Here is an 18047-nt window from a genome sequence, read left to right on the forward strand (position 1 = left end):
ATCCAGCCATTCCTACATCCACTTAATACAAATTCCAGAAAGAGAGAATGAAGAGACGTTTTGATAACATTGGCAGGTAATTTATTAGAGCTTAAAAAAGACATGAATCCAGACATTGAAAGAGCTCACGGATGCTACTTTTTAAAGTTATACTTTATAAAAATCATGATTAAACTTTTGAAAATCAAAGTCCTAAAAATTAAATTACCTACAATGAAATGAGAATCTACTGACATCAGACTGCTCATCAACAATGTCCGATGCAAGGTGTCAATCACTGAGTAAACATAAGTTTGAAGCAAGCATTCTATACTCATCCAGACTATTATTCATACATCAGGGCAAGAAAAGATAATTATAGGCATGTAAGACTAAGAATGTTTGCCATCCACTGACCCTCCATTAAGAAGCTATTCAATTTTGCACTCCAATAAGAGTACAAATTCACATCGTGAGTTCATGAGCATGACATCCCCTGAAGTTGTGCAGTGCACAACCTGAGCAGCTGTATGTAGGAGTCTTGGTGGCTTCTTCCTTTGCACAGTGAGGGGCTCTGACAAGTTGAGGGATAAGTCCTCTACTCCTTCCTGTTTCTACCCAGCCTCAGGGGCAACCAAGCTTACAGATGTTTTTCTGGCTAAATCCCTTTAACCCTGTCACCTTCAGGACCTTAAAACTCATTTCTAGACATCTTAGATAGCATTGGGAATGGGACAGAAATAGGATAGAAACAGATTTAGATCCCTCCTCACCTGGGAGCAGAAGCCAAACTGGCCAAGTCATGTTTGACAACTCCTCACTCCGCTTGGTTCCCAGATTCAGTCCTGATACTTCCTCATCCCCTGGCTGAGCTCATCTCTGCACCTGCTGACCAATTTCTTGGCTAGCACACTAGACCAGACTCCTGGTCTCCCATTCTTGTCTCAATGTCTTCCCAACCCTGAGCCAAAGTGGCATTTCCTATACTTCTGTGTGCATGAAGGTGTCCACCAGCACAGGCACACAAGCTTGCTTCCCTCACCAACCTCACGAGCCTTGGGGGTAGACATTGTCTTCCACACTCTAGGCTGTGATCACACAGCTGAAGTGGAGACCTAGTTGTATGCAACTTTTCATAGGTATGTACATTTTTCTTGGGAGAGGGCCCACGGCTTTCGTAACTTCATAAAGATCCAGTGGGTTAAGAACCACTGGAGTGTTGCACATGTGTTCATTTTTGGTAGGTGATGATCCATTTTTAGAATGTGGGTTCCCATTTGTCAAATATTTATGGAGCAACTAGGCACCATACGCACTGGGGATACAGTAGTGGAAAAAAAAAAAATAAAGGCAAAATCCCAGCCTCAGGGGGCTGTTCCTAGGGCCAGAGTCAACCTGAAGCAGATGAGGCATCGAAGATTCTAAGTGGTGAACTCTGAGTTTCAAGTTCTAAGAACTCTACACAGTTCTAAGTTGCAAACTCTACGAAGATTCAAATAACAAGTTACTGATGGCAGGCACAGCAGTGGTGACAATAGTGTCCACAGTAGGAGCTCAGGGGCCAGCCCACAGCTGCTCCCAAGTAAACCTCTCCTTGCTGAGTCCAGAGGCAAAGGTGGTGGGCTGCAACAGACAGTGGTGAGGAGGTGGGAGAGGAGAGCCAAGCCACCCACACGCCACACTGCCAAAGCACTGGCTCTCCAGCCCTCAGAGCTCACATCAGCTGGAAGACGGGGGTGCCCAGGCCCAGACTAGGCTCTCACCACCCTTCTCCCAGCTGAAAGCACAAACAAGGGCCGTCTTCTCAAAAGAGCAACTGTGAGTTTGGTCCCAGATAGCATGTCTGTTTGTGAGAGAATGAGGAGCAGGCCATGCAGCCAGAGAGGACATTCCTGGCTCAGGGGGCAGGAGGAGTCAGAGTTCCCATGTGTAAGGCAGCCTGGCCACTGTAGGGCCTCACAGCGGGGCAGTGCAGACGCCAGATGGAGAGGGCCTGGGCAGTGTGGATCTCCTCCACATAAATCTGAAACCTGCCTGCCCTGGAGAGGCTCTAGATATTTGGAGGCTCCCAGGTAGGTCAGGGGAGATGCAAAAAGGTAGAAAAAGACATTCAGCCATATCATTGGCTACGTCTGAAAGAGGTGGGAACCCAGGCAGGGCTCCTTGAACCTCTGGCCCGGCCACCATCCCTGGGAGCTAGCTCACTCCACACACGGTACACATCTACTCCACCCCTCTAGTCACGATGCCCCTCTAATCATGGTGCCCCTCTAAGTCATACCCAGTTAGCTCTAGGACACTGTGGGACTATACTTGCATCAGGGGACAACTGCTCGTGTGACCAGAAATTGTAGCCTGGGTTTAAAGACCGAACACAGGTAGTCAGCAGTGGGTAATTCACAGCCAGATGGGGCCTCAGCCCACAGGCTTTGGGAGGCTGAGCAGAGAAGGGTGAGCTCTGAGGAGGGACAAGGGAGGCCAGAAGGATGAGGAGGATCAGGACAATAGAGTCAGTGACAGACTGGTAACCCACAGGGTCCCTCAGTTCTTGGTAGTGGCCTCCAGGAGGGTAGGTGGGGACAAGCTCTGCCCCATTGCTGGAAGCCTGGTAAATGCACCTCTGCCTCCCACCACAGTGGCAGGGGTATAGAAGCACCTTGGTCTGCAGCTCCTGCTTTGGAGCAGGTTGAGGACCTGCACCCTCTGAGGTCCTCATGTGTTTGGGGGGGCCCTGTGGCTAGACTGTTGCCTGATTCTGCCCACACCTCACTGTAGATGAGAGGTGCGCCTTCTGCCCTGCCTCCCCAGCGCCCCTGCAGAAAGGCACTGCCCATCTGCAAAACGGCTTCCCAAGTGCAAGCTGCAATTCTGCAAGCACTTCCTGGGGCCCTAGAGGCAGGTCCTGGAGAGAGGGGAAGCAGAGCCCCAGGGAGCACCCCCTCTCCCTTGATAACCTTGGCCCCAGCCCCAGCCAGAGTCACTCTCTCCTGTCAGTCCTCCTCCTCCTGCTGGGTTAGCCCCCAGCCTTGTCTCCTACCCGATCCAGAGCTAGCCGGAGGGCACTCTTCACAGTCTCCACATTGTTCAGAACATTATATCGACTCAGGGCCACCAGCCGATCAAAGTCCTGGGGTTCATAGGTGAAGTTCCTCATGCCATAGGGGGTGTCTGGCCCATTGATGACAAAGTCTCCAAAGGCCTTCTCCTCAGCTGTTTGCCGTTCCACACCTGTTGTGGGGTGCGGGGAGCAGAGGAGAGGCCAGGCTGGGGCACTCTGTGAAACTGGCTGGTATTGTCCCAGGACATCTGGCTGGTTTCATGCAGCCCTTGCTTGGACCCACATCTCAGCTCTTAGGCATATCAAGGGGAGATGACCCCGAGTGGACACTGAGGTCAGGAAGCAGAGGGCACTAGTGGGTAGTAGGGCCCTGCTGTGAGAACAGCATTCCATCATCCCCCATGGTTCTGTGGGTGAGACCCAGGCCGAGGGCTTTCCCTTACCTGGCGCCAGGTGTGTTCGGAAGGTACGGTTGACAAGAGGGAAGTGCAGCACGATAGGTGAGCAGGGGTCATCAGGATTGGCGAACAGATAGCACTCCCGGGGTTCCTCCAAGTCCTCAGGGCCCACCTCTATACTAGGGAAGGGGATTCCTCGGTCCAGGCAGTACTTCTCAGTCATCTGTAAGACCTAGGCAGAGAGGCAAGTTTCTTACCGTGCCTGCCCCCAACCTGGGCTCAACAGATTCAGGCTTCAAAGCCAGCACTACCTCTGACCAGCTTAGTGAGGTCAGGTAGGTGATATCACCTTTCTGAGTCAGATTCTTCATGTGTAAAATAAAAATAAAGATAACTGTCCAGTGGGATTGTTGTGAAGATTAGCAATAATCAATAATGACCAATAAAGGATAGTCTAGGCTGGGCACAGTGGCTCATGTCTGTGTCTGTAATCCTAGCACTCTGGGAGGCTGAGGTGGGAGTATCACTTGAACTCAAGAGTTCAAGACCAGCCTGAGCATGAACGAGACCCCATCTCTATTAAAAACAGAAAAATTAGCTGGGCATTGTAGCAGGTGCCTGTAGTCCCAGCTACTCTGGAGGCTGAGGTAGGAGGATTGCTTGAGCTCAGGAGTTTGAGTTTGCTGTGCTGTGTGTAGGGTGACACCACAGCACTCTAGCCTGGGCAACAGAGTGAAACTCTGTCTCAGGAAAAAAAAAAAAAAAAACATATCTAGTCAGTCATCACCATTCCTCACCATAACTACTGTGGCCTTCCCTTCTCCATCCACTCCCTGCTCCTTGTTAGGGGCTGATTTCAATTTCAGGAGGCTGATATGCTACAGAAGGCGAGCGTCAGGTGAGGGAGGCTGCATCAATCCCCCAATCCCAAGCTCTTACTGGGCCCAGGAGGGCCAGGAGGAGGCCAAAGAGGAAGGGCTGCCCCAGCACAACCAGCACACATATGACAGCAGCATCTGTCCAGAAGCCTGCAGAGTTCGTAGAGTCTCCCTGAGGGGACCCTGATGGCTGTTGTTACCACAGTAACAGAGGGAAAGCAGACCCAAACCCAGACCACAGCAGGGAATTCTATTGTGGATGGGGCAGGGTCTAGAATAGGGTTAAGGTTGGGGTCTCTTATTGACAAGCACAGAAGACTCCCAAGGACACTCTGTGGCCTCCTCTTCCTCAGCAGTTTTTCAGTTGGGGAGACCTGTCCTGCTGCTGTGTTTGGAAGGCAGCTCCACCATGCACAGAGTGTAACCCAGGCTGCCCTCATGGGCAACCCTCACATGCCCAGCCCGGCCCCTTGGCAGAGCCTTCTCCTTCTCCCTCCCTTCCCCTCACCACTCTGCAGGAGCCCCACCATCACCTCACCTCAAAAGGGGCTGTCAAGGAGTAGTCAAAGGACAGAATGAGGTCCACTGCTCTCTGGGGCAGCAGAGCCAGTGGGAACGGAGAGTTGATGGCAAAGCCTCCATCCACCAGGTATAGGCAGTCCCGCATGGGGGTGAGCTGGTTGGGGAAGGCATCCGGGTGTGTGTCTGCAAGGTCACATGCACAGGGACAAACATGATGGCTCTTGCCAGCAGCCCCCTTCTCTCTGCATTCTCATTCTCTCTGTAGAGTTCTCTCTCCCTTGGCCCCTCTCTGATAGCCTTGGGGTCTCTCACCCCAACCACTCAGTCCCGCCACCGTCCACCTTCCAGCATAGTAATCAGGGTACCTCCACATCAGCACTGGGCCACAGGAGACTAAAGCTCATTCCCCTAGACCAATGCCGGTGCTAGCCCCAGTGAGCCAGAGGCACAGGCAAGAAAGGACCCTCACCCACGTTGCCCAGGGCAGAACCCACCTTTCCAGGCCACAAACTTCCTGCCAGCCACATAGTCCTTGTGCAGGCAGAGGCCTCGAGTGAAGTTCGAGTTCTGGGCAGAAGTGAAGCGGGAGGTGAATATGTCCAGCACAGCCTGGGAGAAGGGGCCTTGTGGGGTGAAGAGCCTCGTCCGCAGCCGTGCAGGGTCATGCAGCTGGAGCTTCTGGCAGTCATCTAGGCAGGCACAGGGACAGTGGAATATGGTAAGAAGTGGTGCCTCCTGTGTCCAATGACCTCGAGGCTCAGGCCCCTCCCCCACATGTGCACCCTCTCCACCTCCCTCTTCCCGGGCCTCCGACTACTACTTCATACAACCCCTTTTAAATAACCTTTTTTTGGTATCCCCTATGTTTTGAAAGTTGTCTATGATATTGCATTTATGAAATAATTTATCTCCTACCCTTTTGAAAATAAGGGTAGGAGATACAGCTTCCAAACATAATTATGTTAATTATTAATAATAAATATAAATAACTAATAATTATTAATAATTAAAATATCATTAATATATTATATAAATAATTTTATAATATAATTAATAATTAACATAAAGTTAACTGAGCAGCAACTATGTGCCAGCACTGTGCTAGGCGCGAGGCACACAAAGGTGATGGGGGCTAGGGCCAGGGCCTGGGCATACAGGCTCGAGGCTTCCTTGTGGGGGGCACGAGGAAAGTGTCACATAAAGAGACGATAAATCATAACAATGCCCCAAGGTACAGACAACAGTGAGGATGTGCATGGGGTCCCAGGAAACCACAGTGGTAAGACCCTCAATCAGCCTGAGGGATGGAATATAAAAGAGAAGACATCTGACTGACAAGCAGCATCTGAGCTGAACAGAGGAGCAGACCACAGTGACCCTTGGGGGACAGGTGGGAAAGGTGTTCTGTGCAGCAGGGCTCTCGTGGGCCACTTAAGTACCAGTAACGAAGAGCCACTGGAGGGTGTGGACAGAGTTCATGTTCTTTGCTGAGTGCAGCTAATGGGAGCCCAAAGCACAGAACTCAAAGGAGTGGCTCTACCACACCTCTGGGCTCCTAGAGACCCTGAACTAGAAGTCATTTCCTCAGGACATCCCTGAATCCAAGGGGACAGCCAAGTCTGTCACCATCCCCTCCCTCATTCTTCATGCCTCTGCCCGGACCCCATTGCTGGTATATGAAGGGGCGAGGTCTCTACCCTCACCTGCAATGTTGACACTGCCCCTGTGCCACTCCAGGAAGCCCAGGCCTGAGCCTGAGGTCTTCAGGAAGATCTCATCCAGGCTGGCTGCGAAGGCGCTGCCCCACATTCCTAAGGAGACAGGCAGGACCCCCCACCCTTGTCAGGGCTTGGCCTGGGTACCTATCTGTCCCCAGCCCTGCAGCCGAGACTCACCCTGCAGATAGCAAATCCGGGGCTCAGGCCGCAGTTGCAGTAGTCGTCCCATGAAGAACTCTGAGCCGAAGAGCTCGGTGGGAATGTAAGCCCCGTACTTGGGAAAGCCGACCTCGTAGGGGGTGAACTCGCACCACTCTGCAGGCCAAGGGAAGGGGAGGTCACCAGGAGCCTTCCCTTGTGCTCAGCAGGAAGCAGCTTTGCCAACAAAAGGTGGCAGCAACCCCATTGTGCTCCACGGCCCCTGTGTGTGGAGCCTCCCACTTGCACCCTGATGGCCCTGGCCTCTCATGCCCTCCCATGGCCCAGCCCCACTAGCTCTCTCCCTCGACCCCACACCAAGGCACCTGCAAAATCTTCTGCACTTATGTTGGTGCGGACGTTGACGCAGGCATAGATGGGATACGGGTTCTGACCCTGGCTGACAGCCTCCTGCTGGTCAGACAGCTTCGCAGGGTTTTCCTGGGCAGGAAAGGAGGGAGGCAGCTTGGCTTCATCCCCACATCTGAGATCATCCCCCATGGGGTGTGGCATGGCCACAGCAGACTTCGGGTTGGCAAGGCCAGCGCTATGAACACAAACTCTGCTGTTATTGCACAACAGCTCCTCCTCCCTCTAGGTCCAGGGACTGTGGCAAAAGAGGGAGGCCCGTGAGATTCTAAGGGCCAGTTTGAGGGATAAAATGGCCCTAACAAAATACTTATGATATATAACTAATTGCTACAAGTCTGTAACTAAAACCAAGACTACAGTAGCTCAATACTTACAGATAAATTAATTTGGTCACCTTGTTTTTGGCTGTTGGTTTTCAATTATATTGCTTACAAGGTTTTAAGGAGTTAATGAGTGTCTGTCAACTTGAATTCCTATCTGGTCCAAAATGTTTAATTGGCTGTTAGCTTTTATGCTTCTAAACCTCTCCTTGGCCATAGGGGCTTTGTTCTATAAAACTTGGATTCAGTCCAAAGGCTGCACTCAAGGATCCAGAAGGCCACATCTGGCCCCAGGGCTGCAGGTTCCCTACCCGTGGTAGATGGACCTAGGGCAAATAAGCTGCTCCACCCCATCAAGGATGGGACAAAAGAAGGTTGGTCATCCCTATCGCCTACTGTCTCTGCTGAGTTAGTAAAAGGGGGGAACTAAAATCCTAAATCCTCTGCTAACTGAATGGACCCATCTTGGCACAGGGGAGCCAACACCCCTAAACACTTTAAAACTGAGTTCCCAGGCATGATGGGATGTGAAAGATATAAAGCACAATTACAAATGCATTATTTCCTTTCATAAATATCATGATTCCTCCTATAGCTTGCTGAATGTGTAGATTTGACTGCCCTGCTCAATATAGAATCTTGTTCCTTTCATCTGTCCTTGGAAGCACATATGCCTGGCTTCTGGCCAGAACTCTGCTTCCCAGCCTGTTGGAATGGCCACCCAACAAACAGTCTGCTATCCTTCATGAGAAATAAAGCTCTTCTTTCTCCTAAGGCTAATTTCTTTTTTTTTGAGACAGAGCCTCAAGTTGTCCCCCTGGGTAGAGTGCTGTAGCATCACAGCTCACAGCAACCTCTAATTCCTGGGCTCAAGTGAGTCTCCTGCCTCAGCCTCCCAAGTAGCTGGGACCACAGGCGCTCGCCACAACGCCCAGCTATTTTTTGGTTGCAGCCATCATTGTTGTTTGGCAGGCCCAGGCTGGATTTGAACCTGCCACCTTAGGTGTATGTGGCTGGCGCCTTAGCCACTTGAGCCACAGGCACCGAGCCCTAAGGCTAATTTCTAAATTAACCCTCATTAATTTTTTAGTTCACAGAAGCCAGAAAAATGACTGGTGTCAGCCCACCCTGGCTTCTCCTCCTTTCCCCCAGAAGAGCCAGAAAAAAGTGTTAGCGCAGATCTTAGCCTGAGGGATAAGGCAGAAACCACTGGGGTAGGCGAGGATGGAAGGAGTGGAAAGGAGACTGTATTTCCTTGTTGTTCTCCTCTTACCTCCTGATACAGGAAATACTCGAGGAGGAGGCCCCAGAAGTCAATGAGGGACACACCGTGGTTGCTGGGTTCCCGGACCCCCAGGTGCTGAGTGTAGTGTTGTAGCTGCTCTGTGGACATTGCCCCCAGCTTACTGCTGCAGACCCGAGCCTGAGCATACTCAATGGGGCCCTGCAAGGCCACCTGGGACCAGGCTGGGTCCTTGTACAGCGTGGAGATACACCTGAGGATGAGGGCATGCCTGTGAGTTGGGGACAGGGAGCCTGGCAGGAGTCGGTGAGTGACCCCTCTTCCCTGTCACTTGTACCTGTTGCCCCATACCTCTACTCAGAGGACTCAGTCTCTTCCTGCCCTCCCAACCCCTTTGGAGGCAGGATCCTCGCTCTTCCTTAGGGACCTCATCAGATCATAGGTCACATCACTGCCCATCTCACCAGGTGGACCCAGAGACCCCGCTCAGGTAGGTCACAGTGTCCAGAAGGCCAAGCTCCTGCAGTCCTGCCAGGCTGCCATACAGGGAAGACATGGCTCGAGTTCCACCCCCGGAACCCAACACAGCTACTACAGGCACCTGGAACAATAAAAATGGTAACAACTATTACCATTTCTGTATTATTGCTTATACATGTCAGACTTTATTCTAAGAAACTTGCCTATATTCTAGCATTAGATCTTCACAACAACTCAAATGAAATCCCCATTTCACAAATGAGGAAACTGAGGCACAGCTTAAATAAGGCACCTAAGATCGTATAATTTGATGAGCTATCAAACCCAAGCAATATGCTACATATGTCTCTTAGCCATTATAATAGCAGGAAGGTATGTGCCGGGAAGATATATTTGATTTACCCCAAATAGTTAAAGTAGGTTTCTCATTGGTTGGCACTACTGATACTTTGGACCAGATAATTCTTTGTTGTGGCTTGTAGGAAATTTAATGGTGTCCCTGGCTTTTTCCTAGTAGTATCACTCTATATTTCCCCCATTCCATAGTGACAGTAAAACATCTCTAGATGTTGACAATGTCCTGGGGGGGGGTGCCAAAATCACCCCCAGTTGAGAGCCACTAAGCTAAAGTGACAAAGACCAGCAAGCAGCCTGAACCAGAGGGGTACAAACTCTAAGGTCCTCTTCAGGATCAGAGGTGCCTGGGAGGACCAGATTTGAAACTTTTGGGCACTCAGCATTTCCACAAAGGTTTGGCTACCCCAGAATTTCAGTTCCTTTCCCTGTCTTTTTTTTTTTTTTTGAGACAGTGCCTCAAGCTATCCCCCTGGGTAGAGTGCCGTAGCATCACAGGTCACAGCACCTCCAGCTCCTGGGCTCAAGCAAGTCTCCTCCAAGTAGCTGGGACCACAGGCGCCCGCCACAACGCCCAGCTATTTTTTGGTTGCAGCCATCATTGTTGTTTGGTGGACCCGGGCTGGATTTGAACCCGCCACCTTAGGTGTATGTGGCTGGCGCCTTAGCCACTTGAGCCACAGGCGCCAAGCCACCTTTCCCTGTCTTGAGAAAATGCTCCCTGGGTACTGCTTGCCAAGGACACTGTTGCTTCTAAGAGCTGGGTGAGACAGAGGAACAATCTAGCGCTGAGTGGGCATGTGTATTGCCTGAACGAACCATCTAAGCTTGCTCAGCTTGTCAGCACTGGGCACAGGCTCCGTCTCCTGAGCACACATACAGGAGGAAGCCACCAGCTGATGCTGATCCTGATCCACAGCTCTCTCTTGCACCCCTTCCCCTGCCTCGCAGCCACAGGCTGCCTGTTTCTACGCCCAGAGGGTCCCATGGACCCTCCACCTCTAAATCCCTTTGATGACTGTTATGGTCTCAATTGTGCCCCGCAAATTCATATGTTGAAGCCCTACCGCCTAAAGAGACTATTTGTAGAGAGGGCCTACAAGTGAGTAATAAAGGTAATGTGAACACTTAAGGATAGGGTCCTAATCTGATAGGACTGGTGTTGTTAAAAGAAGAGGAAAAGATACCAGAGAGCAGGCTCTCTTTCTCCACACCTGCTTGGAGAAAAGGCCACGTGAGGACACAGAAGGCCCCCTCAATAGGAGAAGAAGGCCCCATCAGAAGCCAACACTGACAGATGGCAACCTTAACCTTGGACTTCCAACCTCCAGAACTGTGGGGAAATAAGCACCTATTTTTCTTTTTGGCCGGGGCTGAATTTGAACCCACTACCGCCAGTATATGGGGCCGGCACCCTACTCCTTTGAGCCACAGGCGCCACTCAAGCATCTATTTTTCAAGCCACCCAGTCTGTCATATTTCACCTAAGCCACCCAGTCTGTGGGATTTAGTTTCAGCAGCCTGAGCAAACTAAGAAGACATCCACCCTTGGCCAGGGCTGCTCAGGGGCGAAGGTTCCACACAGGGTCTTGACTCTCCTGATCACACTCATCGGCTCAGGCAAACAGGCTGTTCCCTACCTCCTATGACCCCATGCTTCTGCTGGGCTTTCTGTCACCTCTTGGCCATACTAGTCCTTTCAAGGGAAGAGTGACCTGAGAACAAGATGGAGTCCTCCTCCATTCCGTACCTGGTCATTGTCCAGAGCTTTGCTTAATTCCAGCACCTGTTGCAGAGCCTTCGACACAATCTGCTTCCTTTTATCCAGAAACTCCCGCTCTCCGTCACTGAGGTCAAAGCCAAGGCGCACGTCCAGGTCCCCAGAGCTGCCTCGAATTGGGTGGGGGTGGGTGACTGTCCAGTGGAGGAGGGCCTCAGGCCCAGCTCACTTTTCACAGGAGCAGGCCCTCACTCGGAGGCCCCTCAGAAGCATCCCAAGGGGCTCCCTACCAGCATGAGAACCTCGGAGGGAGAAGCGTCCTTCCACAGCCTGAGCTTCATGGGCTGCAGAGCAGAGCAAACTGGGCATTTCCCCACACCTCCAGCCCAGCCCCAAGAGGCTTTCTGTGTAAAGTTCCTCCTCACCTCTTTTCTACCTTCACACTCAGAGCCACCTCCTTGCCCTGAAAGAGACAGCAACCCCATCCCTGAGCATGCCAAGCAGGATTCTCCCAGGGAGGTGGTACTCCCACCTGCAGCCCCCCTCGCTCTTGGTAACTCTAGCCCAATGTGGACAGCATGCCAGAGCTCCAGGCTGGCCTGATCTTCCCTGCCTCTCAGGCCCTGCTTACCCAGCCCTCTCTTGGCGATCACAGAGTAGCACCGAACAGAGCCTTACCTCCCCTAGGGCCACAAAGCACTGGTCCTCCTGGCCTATGGGCAGAGAGGAGAGCAGGATGCTACCCTCACCCAGCCTGCTGGTCTGAGCCTCCAGCTCTGTGTTCGGGCCACTCTGGGAGGAGAAAACACCTGAGGAGCTCTCCAGCGTGGAAGAAATGTGCCTCCAGGGTGGCTCTGGAAGCTCCTCGGAAAGCTAATTCTGTGATCACGCCCTTCGTCCATGGTTCACTCACCTGCAGAACCCTGAGCTCCTCCACCAGCTCCACATCCAGCCTAGAACTCAGCACCGGGTTCACATGGAAGGTAAAAGTTGGTGGGAGGCCTGGTTCTTCGGGAGGCTGCAGGGGCAACAGCTGCAGCTTCTCATAGGCCCCGGGCACTGCCAGCTGGAGCTGCCTAGAGCCTGAGAACAGAGGGTCCAAGTGAGTGGCCTGGAGAGGGTACATGTGGGTCTGTGCTGTGCACTCATGAGGGCAGCACCCAGGTAGCCACAACTCTTCTCTCCCCCTGGTAATGCCAGCTCTGGACATCCCAAGTGCTGTCTCACTCTCAGCCACCCTGACCATGGGGAAACACCATGAAGGACTCTTGGGGTCCTATCACCTGCCCTGGTCAGAACTGGGACCCTGGAGGAGGGTGAGAAACATACAAATGCCTAGGGAAGGGGGAAAGGCAGGGAAAGGAAAGGGAGAGGCCCCTGCTTATAGCCTACGGGGCTGGTGGTTTTGAGACTATTATATTAACTATATGATGTATAATTACATCTATATATTCATTATTACATTAATGACCAGTTTCATCTCTTGCCTCCATTTAGGATCCATGCTCATTTTCTTGGGGGAGGTTTGTGGCCATAGAGAAGATAGAAATAGGCTGTAAGTCATTCTGGTTTTTGTTTCCAAAAGTGGAAGGCCTTGGGAGAAGGTAAGGGGTTTTGCAGAAGAGATCAAAGGAAGAATGGGGTTCACGGGTGCAGAGAGGATGTCCATCCTGGGAAAGCAGGGAGGGCCAGCAGTGTTGGAAGATGAAGCCCAGGCCAGGAGGATGAAGGCGAGGAGGGCCTGTGGGCTTTCTGCTCTGCTTCCCAGCAGCTTTCTGGGGAGGAGGCCAGAGGCCAGAGAGAAATGACTACCTATGAAAGCCAGGCAGAGGCAACCACTAAAGGCCTCACAAGACCCCCGACCCCAAATACAACATGGAAGCAACAGAAACCCTAAAGGCCCAAGGACAGCAGACACCATAGAAGCAACAGTCCAGATGGGTCCCACCCCTACAGCTGCTCCTTCCTCTGGATGAGACCCAGGGACTTGTCATGACCTTGAGGTGGGAGGGAATTAATGAAAATCAGGAAAGTGACATTTCATTCATACCAAGTTTTGTGGACTAAGATGGAGACATGTCATTTGTAAGAAACTATAATCTTTGGTTAAGAGAATAGGCCTAAGAGTGTCACAGATCTGCGTTCTCCTACTTATTGGCTGTGTAACCTTAAGCAAGGATAATGATTGTACCTTTGGGGTTGTTATGAGGATTACAAGACAATGCACATGTAAAGTGCTGAGCATAGTGCCTGACTCAGAGAAAGTGACCAATATTATGTGGGCAGGATCAGACTGTCAGCACTGGGAGGGAGCTCAGCTGTCACATAGGCTCCACTGCAACCCCACATCTGGATCCCCCCCTGCCCCATGGATGGTTGCCCTCAGTGGCACTCTACATGGATGGCCCCAGTTCTTCATTTCTCCTGCATTCTCACTCTTTGTCATGTGGCCCCTCCCACTAAAAAGGCTAACTATGTTCCCAGCCTTTCAACTTTGAATTTAACTAGGTAACCTTATCTGGCCTAGAACATGCTTGTTAGAGGCCAGGATGTGACCCAAGGCTTGACAAGCACGTGCTAAGTTGGACTTACTCTCTGCACTTGTGCTGATGCCTTGAGAACATGCCCAGCCCAATCTGCTGGTCCCAGCAGGGGGATGAGAGATACATTGGGTAGAGCCAGGTCACCCTGCCGAGCCTGGCCTCCATCAGCTAAGCCCCAGCTGCCTACCAGATGTGAGAACTAAGGAAACATTTTTTGAATGAAATGTTTTGTTTTGGTGTACATGTGTGTGTGTGTCGAGGTTCTTTGTAGAGGAATAGTTGGACTGATACAACCTCTATGCTTGAACACTCCCAGAGACAGGAAATTTGCTACTTCCTGGGGCAATCCATTTTTTTTTTTTTTTTTTTTTTTTGCAGGTTTTGGCTGGGGCTGGGTTTGAACCTGCCACCTCTGGTATATGGAGCCAGTGCCCTACTCCTTTGAGCCACCTGGCAATCCATTTCTTCTTGTGTCAGCTTTGAGTTGTGAAAAATTTAAGAACTTCCTGCCCTAGAGCCACCTCCTTGACATCAGCAGCCTCAATTCCAGGAGAGAAGATAAGACCCAAGGCCGCTGACCAGACTCACCATACTCTCGACGTGGGGCTGTCCCATCTCCACAGAGGGTGCCCTGGATTCTTAGACAGGGGTGAGCCTGAGGAAAGCAGAGGCCTGAGGGAGCCAGATAGGCCACAGGATGGAGGGAGGGAGGATGGCAGGAGAATCTGGAGCAGGGTCCAGGAAATAGCCCTTCCTGGGCCTTGCGGGAAAGAGTTTTCTGTAGCAGGCCCCAAGGTTATACCCAACCTCCAGGACTCAGGGGAAGTGTCCTTGGTAGGGAAGGGGGAGGAGGCGAGGGCCCTGATAGTGGCTCCTTGGGTAGTCTCTGAAGCCAGGGTCCCAAGCGAGTAACGTGCTATGCATAGGTAGGAACCCTGGTCTGGGCTTTCCACCTAAGTGCTAGGCTGCTTCTTGTCTACCTTTGGACATCCCTCCCTAGCCCATCTCCCCTCTGAGGAGGGGTTGAGTGGTCTTCAGAGGCAAGTGGGCATGGTGGGCTCCTCACAGCCCCCTGGACTCCTCACAGCCCCCTGGCCCGGGACAGCACCAAGCTTCCTCCCCTACTCACCACCAGGACCCCATTGGTGATGATGTCGGAGGCAGGCACCTGGCTGCAAAGGGTGAGGGGTTCATGGGACATCTGCCCCTTGGGACAGCTGTGCAATAATAATGTGACCAAAGCGGCTCCAAGAGCCTGGGAGCATGGCAGGGTTTGGGGTGGATGGACTTATCCTCTGTGCAGATGGAGGTCAAGACCAGACCATCTCCTCTCAGGCCAGCTCTGCGAGGGCAGAGAGGGAATGGTGGCTGGCAGCTGGGAGTGGCTGTGATGCAAATCTCTGAGTCTCAGAGTAAAGAGGAGGGTGCTGGCCCCACCTGGACTCACCTCTGCTCCAGAACAAACTCCACCTGCAGCTCTTGCAGATTCTACATGGAGGAACAGGGAGCGCTGGTTTTTAAAAGGCTCTGAATGCCTCTGGACAGTCCTTGCTGCCCAACCCGCTCAGCTCCAGGGATCAGAAGGGGACACTATCATTGTGGCTTTTCCAGGGAGGCTGCGTGGCATCTTCACACACAGCCTCACTTATTTCCAAAACGTGTGCTAGTGGCTATTCTAGACACCGAGGGTTCAGTGGCGACCGAGGCAATATCCTGCCTTCAAGGAGCCCACATTTTGTTTTCATCAAGGAAGAGGTACTGGAGGGAAGCCTTAGGAGGATGAGAACGACAGGACGGAGGAGGGCCTGCCTGTCTGTCTTCCCAGAGCCCCTCATGGCCCTGTGCTGGGCCTCCTCTCCTCCCGCCCAGCTCTCCACCAACACCGGTGGGCTCACCTGGTGGTCAAGTGCGAAGGTGTGTCTGTGGGGCTGGCCACACTTGAGGCTCCCCAGGTCAAACAGGAGCAGGGAGAGCTGGTCGCTCCCCAGGACATCCTCATCATAGAGGGTGAGCTCCAGGACGTTCTGGGAAGGGGATGGGCAGGAGTTGGGCCTGAAGTAGGACAGCAGGTAAGCAACCTGAGGCGTTCCTCTCCTGCCACAGCCCCTGCCCCGTAGGCCCCACCTTCAGGGCGCCATGGATCTGGTAGTGGAAGGTCTCGTTCCACTCAGGGTCACTGCAGTTGGCCACTGTTTTTGTCTGGGCAGGGCTGGGGGATGCCGTGGGCAGCCACAGTTGCACATAGCAGTCAGCTTTGGACACTGCAGGTGTGACGGGAGAGGACCCTCAGCCTCAACCTCTTATAGCAGAAAGGTTTCCTGTGGGAAGCTGGGGCCAGGAGGCAGGGAGCAGAGCAGGGAGAGGAGGCTGCCCACGGCATGGTGGGTTAAGGACACGGGGGAGAGTTTTGGTGTCCTTGACTCCATCTTGGTCAGTTACACCTCCCATTCAGCTGAACAGAAATCTGCAGTGACTAGTTGGAAAGAGCACATGGCCACACAAACCACTGAGTAATTCCCAGATCCTGCCTGACTCAGGCACTCAAATACCCTCCCTGTGTAAGCGCTGGCATGGAGTTGCCAGAAGGCAGGTGTTGACTTGTGGTGACAGGTGGCACCAGCAGGCCTCACCCCTTACCCCGGGAGGGACTTCCTAGACTCAGGCAGGAGTCCAGGGTCAGCACAGCTCCCTGCTCCAGCCCTGCCTGCCTGCCCCTCACAGGGCCAGCACCAGCCTGCCCCCTAACTTATACTAATACACCACACTCATACTCCCTTGAGGCCAGTCCCACCTGAGCTCTGAGGGGGCCCCAGGGGAAAGGAAGAAAGGAGTGAAGAAGAGTCACTCACACAGGTCTGTGTGCTGGATATTTCTGGCCCTCAGCACCTTCACCTGGAGGTCATAGTATGGGTGAGTTTCCCACTGAAACAACAGAACTCCAGGGACTCAGTTCCAGAGAGCCAGTGTGGGGCCTGGTCCCCTCCTTCCACTGGTTCCCAGCTCAAGAGTTCTCCACCACCACAGAGCAGAGGACTGGCACTGATGTCTCCGTTTGGGACCAGGGGAACTTTCCAGGGGTTGGGGGTTGGGAGTTCAGCACCTTGGTGATGCACTTAGACCTCAGCATTCATCAGGCCTGGGTTCAGATCTAAGCTCCAGTGTGGGACTAGCTAAACTGTGGTTATCCTGCACCACAAACTTGCAGCCCCCTCAGGCCACAGGAGCTGCAGTGAAAGCCGGAGAATGTGTTTGAAGAAATTAAATATTAAAAGAGAAAGCTGTGACCCACCCCACCTGCTAGCTCCCTCACAAAGGCTGGAAGACAGCCCAGGAGGCAGGGTGGGTGAGCTGACCGAGTTACTGGCCTGTACTGGTCTGACTAGTCGAGTGGCTGAGGAGAAGCAGCTGGGCTCAGGAGAGGTAATATCAGAGTGTAGTCTCTTAGGAGTGAAACCACCCTCACGATTCTAGCAGGCTCCCTTTTCCTTCTCCCTACAGTAGGTTCTACAGTCAAGCTAGAGCATTCTCGGCAAAAGCCAACCAAAGACAAGTGGACCTAGCCCTCCATTTGCTAATTGGAGGGGATTACTTTCAAGAGCCAAGCAAGGTCTTGGCCAATCTAATTTAAGTTCTGTCAGGTCGTCTGCAAGAAATAGGTCCACCCCAAATCAAGCCCCAGTGCTACGGCTGGTCTTGGTCCTCACAGGTGGCTGCAGCTCCCAGCATTCCTCCAGTCCACTTTCCCAGGTAAGATCAGGTACATTACCTGCCAGTGCCTCCACCGAGGGCCCCTCTTCTCTCTCTTCCCCAACAGCACTGCCCCTAGGAGAGGCAGTCCCTTGCTTGCCAGCCACCTTGGCCAGAGAGCCCAGAGCATGGCCAGGAAGCCCTGGCCCCAGCAGGCACCCTGCTCGCAGGCCACACACACACGGCTAGCTCAGGTCTGACAAGGTAGCCTTGGGCTGGAGAGGGTGGAGCTGCCACTCTGCTGAGGAATCAGGGCTGGGTGGCCCACTGGGCAGGAGGTGGGGTTTGACATATTCTAGAAGTGACTGGCACCTCGTTTCCTCAGGCAGGAGGCTGTTCAGTCACTTTCCAAGACTCTTGAAGTCTCTGTTTACCACTCTGGTTACCAAACCCAACTCCCTGGTTCCCAAACTGCTGCTTGTGAAAAACAGACACCCGAGGCTCACCCCTCATGATCTGATCAAACGTGGGTAAAACCAAGTACTCCCATTTCCAACAAGCCCTGTAACACAGACAG

The 18047-nt window shown here is 52.6% G+C and overlaps 1 protein-coding gene across 1 annotated transcript; it reads right to left on the reverse strand.

Annotated features, from left to right (window-relative positions):
* Positions 1-2992: 2992 nt before the first annotated feature.
* PLA2G4F (phospholipase A2 group IVF) lies at positions 2993-17720 on the reverse strand. Its single transcript, XM_012806313.2, has 20 exons — positions 17550-17720; positions 16633-16705; positions 15908-16044; positions 15679-15807; positions 15231-15271; positions 14913-14955; positions 14372-14438; positions 12154-12323; positions 11919-12032; positions 11666-11703; positions 11271-11406; positions 9151-9287; positions 8717-8939; positions 7078-7192; positions 6731-6868; positions 6539-6646; positions 5330-5524; positions 4852-5018; positions 3481-3667; positions 2993-3207 (listed from the first exon to the last, which is right to left on the reverse strand). Exons 1-20 carry the CDS (start codon positions 17658-17660, stop codon positions 2993-2995), a joined length of 2544 nt encoding a protein of 847 aa, XP_012661767.1. The 5' UTR covers positions 17661-17720.
* Positions 17721-18047: the final 327 nt, after the last annotated feature.

Source organism: Otolemur garnettii, unplaced genomic scaffold (genome assembly GCF_000181295.1).
Source record: "Otolemur garnettii isolate 467f Iridium unplaced genomic scaffold, OtoGar3 scaffold00050, whole genome shotgun sequence".
Lineage (NCBI taxonomy): Eukaryota > Metazoa > Chordata > Mammalia > Primates > Galagidae > Otolemur > Otolemur garnettii.

What these genes read in the sequence shown, in the direction of transcription:
- PLA2G4F (XM_012806313.2), bottom strand. Translation starts at nt 17,660, where the DNA reads ATGCTCTGGGCTCTCTGGCCAAGGTGGCTGGCAAGCAAGGGACTGCCT. An exon ending in CTCGGTGGAGGCACTGGCAG is followed by an intron (nt 16,706 to 17,549) that starts GTAATGTACCTG and finishes CTGTTGTTTCAG; the next exon opens with TGGGAAACTCACCCATACTA. An exon ending in CCGAACACACCTGGCGCCAG is followed by an intron (nt 3,208 to 3,480) that starts GTAAGGGAAAGC and finishes ACCCCACAACAG; the next exon opens with GTGTGGAACGGCAAACAGCT.